This window comes from Bubalus bubalis, chromosome 22 (genome assembly GCF_019923935.1).
Source record: "Bubalus bubalis isolate 160015118507 breed Murrah chromosome 22, NDDB_SH_1, whole genome shotgun sequence".
NCBI classification, from domain to species: domain Eukaryota; kingdom Metazoa; phylum Chordata; class Mammalia; order Artiodactyla; family Bovidae; genus Bubalus; species Bubalus bubalis.
This window is the reverse complement of record NC_059178.1, coordinates 26,504,008-26,515,300: the sequence shown is the minus strand read 5'-3', so window position 1 is coordinate 26,515,300 and position 11,293 is coordinate 26,504,008. Positions and strand designations below refer to the sequence as shown.

General features: G+C 48.5%; 1 protein-coding gene across 1 annotated transcript; it reads left to right on the top strand.

Annotated features, from left to right (window-relative positions):
- The first annotated feature begins 1,117 nt into the window (after window positions 1–1,117).
- TYMS (thymidylate synthetase) lies at window positions 1,118–11,265 on the top strand. The gene is made up of 7 exons (XM_006079210.4): window positions 1,118–1,481; window positions 4,225–4,298; window positions 6,438–6,612; window positions 7,983–8,084; window positions 8,794–8,969; window positions 9,291–9,362; window positions 10,930–11,265. The coding sequence occupies exons 1-7, from the start codon at window positions 1,265–1,267 to the stop codon at window positions 11,065–11,067; spliced, it is 954 nt and encodes a 317-aa protein (XP_006079272.3). The 5' UTR covers window positions 1,118–1,264; the 3' UTR covers window positions 11,068–11,265.
- The last annotated feature ends 28 nt before the right edge of the window (window positions 11,266–11,293 follow it).

Sequence of the window (11,293 nt, the reverse complement as noted above, 5' to 3'; positions counted from 1 at the left end):
TGAAGGAGATCAGCCCTGGGATTTCTTTGGAAGGACTGATGCTGAAGCTGAAACTCCAGTACTTTGGCCACCTCATGCGAAGAGTTGACTCATTGGAAAAGACTCTGATGCTGGGAGGGATTGGGGGCAGGAGGAGAAGGGGACGACAGAGGATGAGATGGCTGGATGGCATCACTGACTCGATGGATGTGAGTCTGAGTGAACTCCAGGAGATGGTGATGGACAGGGAGGTCTGGCCTGCTGCGATTCATGGGGTAGCAAAGAGTTGGACAGGACTGCGCGACTGAACTGAACTGAACTGAACTGAGGGTGAAAAATTAATTAGTCTTCCCAGAATGTTTTCCTGTTACAAAAAATTTAACCTTGAGTTTGAGAAGTGCCCTATAGCAGAAAAATTCAAGAATCTTGCTTGTCTATCTTTACTATCAATAAAATTGAGATGAGAGGAGAAAGAAAAAAGAAAAACCATCGACTTTACTGAACGCAAAGAAATAGTGTTTAGTATGTTTCATACAGAGCCCACATCTCATTCTTCCTAACCCCAGATGCAGCAAGAAATTTATTGAGCATCTACTATACCCTCAAGACACAGTTGACTCAAGACTGCTGTTGCATGTACATGTATTAGTACCTTTTAAACGCATTATCAAATATTTTACACCCATCAATGTTTATATTATAAACATTTCACTAATATTGAAAAATTTGGCATGCAAAACTGAAAAGGGCTGGCTGTCATTAACTTAAAAAGCTGCCTTAATCCATTTGCTCCAGCTCCTGGCCTTGAGTGAGGATGCGGGAAAATAGAAATGCAAATCACTTGCAGGAGTCCCCCTCAGTTGTAGGAAACATCTCAAAGAAATAGGGTTTTGTTTTTCGATTTCATGAACACGTGGAAATTGTTTCAGGCTTCCTTTGATCACGGAAAGGCGCGGTCGACCCCAAGTCTTTCCAACAAGAGTGCCTTTTCTCAGGCAACACACCAAGATATAGCTTTAGAATTTCTTTCTAGGCCAAGGGTTCTTCACTTTTAAAATGGAATACAAGCCACTGGGGAAGGCGAGAGCGTTCATAACCCAAGGCCCCGAGACCTCTCGGGACGCGACGGGCCGTTTCTCGCGGGATCGGGTGGGGCCTACGTCACTGAAGCGTCACAGGAAGGGGCGGAGTCCCGCGCTGTGGCGGGAAAAGAGACTCCTGGGAGGCGCTGGGAGGCCGTTCTCGCCGCCGTCCGGCCCTCGCCGCCGCGCCCGTAACCAGCACTATGCCAGCGGCTGGCCTCGAGCCGTTACGCCCGCCGTCGCCGCCCGGCGTGCAGGAGCAGAGCGCCGAGCCGCGGCCGCCGCCGCCGCCGCCGCACGGGGAGCTGCAGTACCTGGGGCAGATAGAACACATCCTCCGCTGCGGCTTCCGGAAGGATGACCGCACCGGCACTGGCACCCTGTCGGTGTTCGGGATGCAGGCGCGGTACAACCTGAGAGGTGAGGCGGCCGCGTCACGGGGGCGGGCGGGCCCGGTGCGCGCGGAGCTGCGGTGGGGAGAGCGCTGCGGACAGGCCGGGCCCAACGACGGGCGTTTAGCCCTAACCTCTGCAGCGTGAGTAAGGGGAATGGCTTTGGCCCCACTTTACAGACGCCGAAACTGGCTCGGACTCGAGACGTGAACTTGCATAAGGTCACACGGACTGGACGGACGGAGCTGGGAGGTAAAAGCAGGCCCTCTGGCTCTTAATCACCCTGCTATGCTCTCTCTGTCCTAAGCGGGCTTGGCTCTGCAGCGCTAGCCCCAGACTTGAGTGCGGGAGAGGATCTGCCCGGGCTTGACCGAGGCCTTGACTGCAGGGCCTCTTTTTCGCCACTCCTCTTCCCTCCGCGTTGACTGTTCCGCTTTGTTTGTAAAAATTGGAGCCCAGATGAGGTGGGCGGGACCTCGGCGTGAGGAGACCGCTGGCAAGCAGGGGCGGAAACTTGGGGCTCGTGACAGTTCTCCCATCTGGTCCAGCGAGCCAGCTTTCCTCCCTAATCTTGAAACAGAAGCGCGAGAATCCGAGAAGTTCTTATTAATTTTTTCTGCGGGGGAGGGGGGGACCGTGCCACAAGGCTTGCGAGTTCTTAGAACCGGGGCCACTACAGCGAAAGTGGGGAGTCCTAACCACTGGACCTCCAGGGAATTCCCTTATTTGCTTCGCTGATGGCTCAGCTGGTGAAGAATCCGCCTGCAATGCGGGAGCCCTGGGTTCGATCCCTGGGTTGGAAAGATCCCCTGGAGAAAGGAACGGTTACCCAGTCCTGTTTTCTGGTCTGGAGAATTCCATGGATCGTATATATAGTCCATGGGATCGCAAAGAGTCGGACACGACTGAGCGACTTTCACTTTCCTGGGGAGAAATGTGTCTTGGAAGTTGTTAGTGCCAGGCTCTCAGGGGACAAACAGGTGGGATGGGGGTCGGCCTCAGACAAACGTCCGTGAAATAGGTGTGGAGGGTGGGTGTGAGTGGGGAGACCAGCTGTTGAAGGAGGTGCACCCGGGTCAGGGCAGAAACCCTCTGCCACACACCCATCGCAGAGACTGGAAAATCCGGAGCTGCTGTGACCAGATTGGCTTGGACAGCTTGGGGAGTTTTGTCTTGAGTAGAGGGATTCACCTGCCTGCAGCTCCTGCATGATAGCCTCCCATGAGCCACAGGCGTTATTTTCACTCCAGCGTCTCTGCTTAGACTTGGGCGCTGTTGGTTATCTTTGCCTATCTTCAGCTTCCTCATGTGCTCAACGTGGAGGAAATGATTCCCCAAATGGAGGGAATGTAGGTGCTTGAAGACTCTGCCCTTGTTACATGAGTATCACCTGTACAGTCGGCTGAATAGGTACTGAATTTAAAGATAAGCTTTTACATTTTTCGCAGCTGTTTGATGCAGACTTACCACCTCCTGGTGCCTGTAAAATGGAGATCATAATGGAGCCTCAAGCAGGATTGTATTGAGGATCAGATAGGATTGTGCATATCAGGTGTTTAAACATATAACTATTTTTAGTTCAGTTAAATATTAAAGGTCGAGGGCTTCCCTGGGCCTCCCTGGTTAAGACACCATCCAGTACAGGGGGCATGGGGTTCAAGCTGTTAAAGGGGGAACTAGGATCCCACATACAAAATGGATAACCAACAAGGATCTGTTAACACAGAACTATAACACATGGAACTATGCTCAATGTTAGGGAGCAGCCTGGATGGGAGGGGACGTTGGGGAGAATGGATACCTTTATGCCTGAATCTCTTTTCTGTTCGTCTGAAACTATCATAACATTGTTCAATGGCTATACCCCAGTACAAAATAAAAAGTTCAAAAAGAAAAAAGGAAACAAAAGTTTAAAAAATATATAAATAAAGGTTAATTTTCTTTGCAAATATTTAAGAACTAAGAGAGTCCCTTGGACTGCAAGGAGATCCAGTCTGTCCATCCTAAAGGAGTTCAGGTCTGGGTGTTCATTGGAAGGACTGATGTTGAAGCTGAAACTCCAGTACTTTGGCCACCTGATGTGAAGAGCTGACTCATTTGAAAAGACCCTGATGCTGGGAAAGATTGGGGGCAGGAGGAGAAGGGGATGACAGAGGATGAGATGGCTGGATGGCATCACCAACTCCATGGACATACATGGGTTTGGGTGGACTCCGGGAGTTGGTGATGGACGGGGAGGCCTGGCATGCTGCAGTTCATGGGGTCGCAAAGAGTTGGACACGACTGAGCGACTGAACTGAACTGACTCACTTTTAGCCAGGGCAATATCGGCTGTTACCTGGTGGTGAGCCCGTTCTCCCTGGCAGGGTAATCGTGCAGTAGGAGCCTTCAGGCTGTGTCCTAGGGCACATTCTGTGTGTTCTCTTCAAACCTCTGGGAAGGGTTTGCACTGACGGGGTAGTGGCTGCTGGCTCTTTCCCTATCCACATGGGCCTCCCCGCCCCATCTGTCTGTGTGAAATTCCTGTGTCTGGTGGTCAAGGGTGCAGGAGGGTGATCTCACCTGAAGTGTGTCACTGACTTGGGGCTGCAGCCTTGGGAACCCCACTCTGATCAGGGGGTGCCCGCGTGGGAGAAGTCACAGGTTTCCAGCTCCTCTGCAGTCAGTTCCCAGGCCTTCTGTCCTGGGGCATGTCCTCTCTTTTTACAGAAAAAGTTGGATGGCATGTTCTGTCTTCTCATCTTGAAATTACATGGCAAACTGTTTTCCAGATGAATTTCCTCTGCTGACAACCAAACGTGTTTTCTGGAAAGGTGTTTTGGAGGAGTTGCTGTGGTTTATCAAGGTAAAGAAGTTGCTGCTATTGGAAGTCAATAATCTGTTGTCAGTACAGCACCAGCGAAATCCTTTTAAAAGCGCATCATGTCACTCCTTGGCCTAAAGTCTTTAGTGGCTCCTGTTTTATTCAAGGTCCTTACAGTCCTGTCTCTGCTCTGGCCTCAGCCAGAGTCATGCTCGCTCTGCTCCTCTCACCCTGGCCTCCTTGCTGATCTTTGAGCACACCAGGATGTCCCCATTTGGGGCTGGTACTCACTGCTCCTGCTCCTTGGAATCCCCACCCCTATGTAGCACCCTCACCTTCAACTCTCTACTGAGTTTTCCCTGCCTCTGATCTAAAACCATGATTACCCCCACTCCTCCTTTGTTTTTTCTCTAGAGAAGCCTCATCTTATATATAAGATCTTCCCCCTTTACCCCCTTCAAGGGAGAAGGCAAACAAATGAATAAAATACCCCCACTCCTCCTTTGTTTTTTCTCTAGAGAAGCCTCATCTTATATATAAGATCTTCCCCCTTTACCCCCTTCAAGGGAGAAGGCAAACAAATGAATAAAATACTATCATTTAAAAATTTTTTATTTAAAATAAAAATTTTTTGACGTTTAGAAAAGTACAGTAAGCTCCACGAGGGCAGAGAATTTCTCTTGTCTGCTGTTTCGTCCCCTGGAACACAGCCTGCTGCATAGTAGGCACTCACAGGGATTGCTGACTGAATATAGATCCCAGCTGTGCTCTCCTGGGGGGTAAGTTAGAAGAGGCTCTTGAGTATTAAGCTGAGCACGGTGATGGTGGGCAGTGGCCACACCTGTGTCTCCCCTTCATCTCTTCATCTCCCCTTCATCTCACTGGTCTGAGACTCTGGCCAGCACTGCTCACAGGGTGCCTAAAGAGATGGGCTCTCTTTTGGGCTAGGCTCAAGCTTGGGCTTCCTTCTGTGGCTTGTATCATCTTGGGCCAAAGCAGGCCCAAGACCGCAACGCATTTTAGCAAAGGTTGAGGTTTGGATACAGATCTCAGAAGAGGATGTTTGCAGACAAGCTAGAGCCCAGGCTGAATGGATGGGGAGGGAGACTTTTGAAGCAACATGAGTGAACAAGAAATGAGTCACTGGAAGTGAAAATAATTAGTACAAACTCAATGACAGAAAGGGAGGAACTGAGATGCTCAGAAATAGAGATCAGGCGCTTGTTTGATCATAAAGCTGGAGTGCAGGATTCCAGTGAGTCCTCACCAGGAAGACAGCAGACCCGCCTCTGATAGTCACTCCATGGGTGACTCAAGATAGAGGAGTTGGCGTACCTACACTTCAGCTGGTGTCTTTGGGCGAGATGGGGAGATGCAGTCTGTGCCTTGGCTCGTATCTGTTGAGTGCCAAGCATTTGCTTGTATTATCTACTCCTCCCAGTAATGTGGGTGGTGATTGCTACTACTGTGCTCTTTCTTGGGTTCGGATACTGAGGCTGGAGGGGTCAGGGAGCTGGTCAGAGGAGAAGCGAGGAGACAGCAGGCCCAGCGCCCAGGTGTGTGGCCTCACTGCCTGCTTGTAACCATTACAGCACATCCTACCCAGAGGCCAAATGGGGTCTTGACCTGGATGCACCATCAGGATACATGGGCCACCTCTAATGAGATGAAATACATAAGAGGAACATAAAGCTTATACTTGGCACCAAAAAAAAACCCAAAAACCCGCCAGCCTGTACTTTGCAAGTACAGGTTGTTGATGAACATAACTTGACAGTGGATCTTGTAAAGATACGTGACTGACATATTTGACAAAAGCTAATACTGATGTCCATGGAAACGTCCTATATACCAGGTCTAAGATACACCAAACACATTGCGAGTGTGGAATAGATTCCTACTGGGGTGTTACACTTAGTCACAAGACACATTTAGTTAAGAAACAGAACTGTTAGATGGGAGCACTGAAAGGACTTGGAGATGTTTAGAAGTCCTGGTTGAGAATAGGAAAAAGGATTTGAGGGAGTAATTGCAAAGAAGGATCAGACTGTCTCGGGGGTCTTTGGAAAGTGTGGGCTGGGACCAGCCTGCCTAGTGATGGGGCGCGTCAGGTGCTGCCCCATCTGTCAACACAGGCCCACTTGTGGGCTTGGAATTCACCGGATGCCGCATCTCTTACAGGGATCCACCAACGCTAAGGAACTCTCTTCCAAGGGAGTGAAAATTTGGGATGCCAACGGGTCCCGAGACTTCTTGGATGGCCTGGGCTTCTCCGACAGAGCTGAAGGGGATTTAGGCCCAGTTTATGGCTTCCAGTGGAGGCATTTTGGGGCTGAATACAAAGATATGGATTCAGGTGAGGAGCTGGAGGGGGGCCTTGGATTTCCTGAGTGCCTTTCACGGCCTGGGTTTGTCCTGTGGCTGCAAGCGAAGCCTGGGGGATAGGAAGCTGATGATGGGGAAATGGATATATAACTTGGACCTTGTGAGAGGCTGCTTCGCATCCAGGGGGAGGGTCGGGTCACACACCAGGTGGTCAGCACTTTTGGGTCTGGGCGCCTTCCGTACCTTGTTCATCAGCAGACAGTGACCTAGTGGGTGGTCGGTCGCTGTGTTGGAGGCAGGTTGGAAGTTCATCTGGGGATGAGTCCCAGGGACTGACTTCCCTGTGGTCACCTTGATCTTCCTTTTCAAGACTGAACCACCCAGCACGCTGCTGGTGGCGCTGATGGGACAGCACCCGTCTTGATCGCCCTCTCCTCCCCACCCTGGTGGGGTGGAGATGAAACATCTCACTCCTGGACGCCACCCTCCTCGGTCACTTGGTGACACCACCTCTCACACAAATTAGCGTTGGTAAAACCCACAGCACTTAACAGATTTCTCCAGCTTTGCAAATTTGTGTGCAGTTTCAGCCCATAGAGATTTATGTAGCCATCAGCACAATCAAGACACAAAACTGTTCCATTACAGGTCATCTTTTTAAAAATCTTTCTCTGGAACTGTGATAGTGACAGGGCTTTCTTCCCCAAATTAAGAACTCCTGGACTCAAGCATAGTCTGACTCCAGCAAATAGACATTTAACCATAGAGATGGGAGGCTTTGCACATCTCAGCTTCCAGTTCACTCCAGGAGGTGGCAAGTTCAGAGACCAGACATGATAGAAAAGTACAGGGTGGTATAAAATAGACAGGCTTCCTCATGTTTACAGGTCAGTAGCAGTTTAGCTGTTACATTGTAATTTTTGGTGGGAATGTTGGAAGGCTAGTATCTAGAGGACAAAAAGGAATCCTCATCATGGGTTGTTGGACCATGTAGGGTAGGAAACATTCTACTGCAGATGCAGCCCTGCCTGGCAGTGAAGTGGGACAGGAATCGCTGATGGTACAGACACGATGTCCTGTGGGGACTGCTGGAAGAAACTGATTGTTGAGGATAAAGGAGGTTTGGCGATAGGAGAAGGGGAAGGAGGGACACCCTGGCCAAGTATTTAAAAGTCTCTTAAGTAGTGGGAAAATAGACTTATGGCTCCAGAGGACAGACCTAGGAGCCCAGACTCAACATAACCCAGCAAAGTATGAGACATCAGTACTGTTCACTGGATATTGTGTGACTGGGCCGGCGGGGCCTCGGGGGGAGGACAGCGTGCTCGGTGACGTGGGGCCGTCTCCTGGGGTGCCGTGGTTTACATGTGCAGTGGTCTCTTGTTTTTGCCAATTCTGCAGAGTATTCAGGTCAAGGAGTAGATCAACTGCAAAAAGTGATCGACACAATCAAAACCAACCCTAACGACAGAAGAATCATCCTGTGTGCTTGGAATCCAAAAGGTTGATGGTGCCCCAGTCATCCTCCCGTGTCCTAACTGAGCCTTGAGCAGAGGCACCGGGTCGGAGGTGGTCCTGGGGACTGTCCCCGGCTTCACAGCTGCTCGTGTGACCCTGGCCATGGCCCAAGTGGCCCCGTTTTTACCTTCAGAGAGCGAGCTTGGGCCCAGATGGAATTAATTTGTGTTTACGGGCTTTAATTATAAAATAAATTTAACATTTTAAATTGGGACAGTTGGAATTTCAGATCACCTCCACCTCACTATTATGAGCCTTTTAAACAGTTGTAAAATTAAGTTCTCCCGAGGTGTAGTAAATAGCCTGAGTGGAATTTTTGCATTAATCATAGCAATTTGAGTGCAGGAGGGTGAGCCTGAGTCACCAGTCTCTCATGGTCCCTGCAAATGAATTAATTCCCCCTGTACTTGTGGCTTGGTGCCACGGAGGTGGCCCAAGTAATTTATTTCAGCTCGGATGAGAGCGGGTGGCCTCAGCAGTCCTTGTACATCCACAGAGGTCTTACAGTGATGGGCAGGTCTCTGTTGGCCTTATGCCAATCTGGGGTGGGAATGGTCCATGGGGGTCACTGGCCCAGTGGCTCTTCTCACCATCTCCACTGTAAGAGCTGGCTTCTGCTGCTTTTTTGCTTTGCTTAGAGTTGTGTTCCTTAAAAACCACCTCCTCTCCTGACTTGCACGTGTTGGCCCCTCAGATCTGCCTCTCATGGCCCTCCCCCCATGCCACGCCCTCTGCCAGTTCTACGTGGTGAATGGGGAGCTGTCCTGCCAGTTGTACCAGCGGTCGGGAGACATGGGCCTGGGTGTGCCCTTCAACATTGCCAGCTACGCCCTGCTCACCTACATGATCGCACACATCACGGACCTGAAGGTGGGCTGCTCTGGGTGGGGTGGAGTGGGGGACTAGCCTAAACACTGGGCTGGGAGGTCCTGTCACATGGGAGACCTGACGGCTGAGAACTCCGGCTCTTTGTAGTCTTTAGATGCGCTCTGTGTAAATGAATGAACTGCTCAGGGACTTGCCTGGAGCAGTTAATACGACTTTGGATCAACTTTTCTCAAAAGTGATACTCGTTAAATTTTCTTGTGAAGAGCTCTGGAATGTCTGCATGCACACATGTTTTTACATGCTGTGTTATAAAGGAACTCGAACTAAAGCCTTGACAGTTTCGCTTTCTTCTGTGGGGTTTAGCCAGGTGACTTCGTGCACACTCTGGGAGATGCACACATTTACCTGAATCACATCGAGCCACTGAAAACTCAGGTAAGAAATGTACCTGTCACACTTTGGGGTCTGGTACCTTCTCTTGAGACCTTGTCCATATGGGAGGTGTCCCTCTTGTAATAGATGTTCTCCTCCAGGCTCTGATGGAGCTAAGAGGACAGTCTTCCAGGTTTGTGGATGGTGGTGGACAGGCAGGGACCAGGCAGATGGGCCCCAGTGGCCACAGACACCGAACGTGACAGGTGCTGTGAGGTACTGCATGTGTATGTATTCTTTCCCATTATGGTTTGTCCTAGGATATTGAATATAGTTCCTGTGCTCTGCAGTAGGTTCTTGTTTACCCATTTTATGTATATCAGTTTGTACCTGCTAATCGCAGCCCTCCACTCCCTTCCCCCTTGGAAACCACCAGGCTCTTCTCTGTCCATGATACTGTTTCTGCTTCAGGGATAGGTTCATTTGTATCATGTTAGATCCCACACTTGAGTGACGTCATGTGGTATTTGTCCTTCTGACTTTGCTTAGTATGATTTCCAGGTCCATCCATATAGCTGCTAATGGCATTTCATTCTTTTCATGGCTGAGTAGTATTCCATTCTGTGTGTACATGTGTGTGTGTGTATCTGTATATATAGATGTGTGCAGATATATACATATACACAAACCTGATCTTTATCCATCTGTCCATGGATATTTAGGTTGTGTCCTTGTCTTGGCTATTGTGAATAATGCTGCTATGAATACAGGGGTGCATGTATCCTTGAATTATAGTTTTATCTAGATATATGCCCAGGAGTGGAATTGCTGGGTCATCTGGTAATTGTTATTTTTGGTTTCCTGAGGAACTTTTCATACTGTTTTCACCAGTGGCTGCATCTGTTTACATTCCCACCACTGGTATAGAAAGATTCCCTTTCTCCACACCCTCTCCAGCATGTTATACTTTTTAATGATGGCCGTTTTGACTGGTGTGAGGTGGTACCTAATTGTGGCTTTGATTTGCATGTCTCTAATTAGTGATGTTGAATATTGTTTCATGTGCCTGTGGGCCATCTGTGTATCTTCTTTGGGGAACTGTCTCTTTAGGTCATCTGCCCATTTTGAAATTGGGTTTTTCTTGTTGTTGAGTGTATTACAGAGCTGTTTATGTATTTTGGAAATTAAGCTGTTGTCAGTTGCATTGTTTACAAATATTTTCTGTAGATTGTCTTTTAGTTTTATGGTTTCCTTTTGCACATCTTACAAGCTTTGCAAAAGCTTGTAAGTTAGATTAGGTCCCCTTTGTTTATTTTTATTTCTATTGCTTTGGGAGACTGACCTAAGAAAACATTGATATGATTTATATCAGAATATTTTACCTGTGTTCTCTTCTAGGAGTTTTATGGTGTTGTCTTATTAAGCCTTTAAGCCAGTTTATTTTCAACAAAGGATGATTTAAGTGGCAATTTAAAAAAAGGAGTGTCTTAATGAACTCTGAAGGAAAGGAAAAAAACTTGAACCAGAAACCTTTAGTCCCCATCATGGGACTCAAGTAAGGGACATGGGGAGCAAAAATTAAAGCAGGGCGTATGGATCTGGGAAAATAATGGTCTTGTGTTGTTTTTAGCTTCAGCGAGAACCAAGGCCTTTCCCCAAGCTCAGAATCCTTCGAAAAGTTGAGACAATCGATGACTTCCAGGCCGAAGACTTTCAGATTGAAGGCTACAATCCTCATCCAACTATTAAAATGGAAATGGCTGTCTAGAGTGCTTTTAAAGGCATTGTTTGAAGGAAATTTACACCCAGGTAAAAGTTCACTTGGCTCTAAAGGCGAAGGATCTGGGTCAAAACCTGTTAGTGATATATTGGTTATTATCCATTAACTTTTAAGAATGTTGCCACTGGCAAATAAGAGCTGTGCTGTTCTCTTAGTAATAAAAGGCCTTGGGTTTGGGTGACTCACTGAGAGTGTCTGTACATACAGTGAATTT

Excerpts from the sequence above, each read along its gene's own strand:
- TYMS (XM_006079210.4), top strand. The coding sequence starts at position 1,265 with ATGCCAGCGGCTGGCCTCGAGCCGTTACGCCCGCCGTCGCCGCCCGGC. Across the intron at positions 1,482-4,224 it reads GGCGCGGTACAACCTGAGAG|ATGAATTTCCTCTGCTGACA; the intron begins GTGAGGCGGCCG and ends ACTGTTTTCCAG. Across the intron at positions 9,363-10,929 it reads TCGAGCCACTGAAAACTCAG|CTTCAGCGAGAACCAAGGCC; the intron begins GTAAGAAATGTA and ends TGTTGTTTTTAG.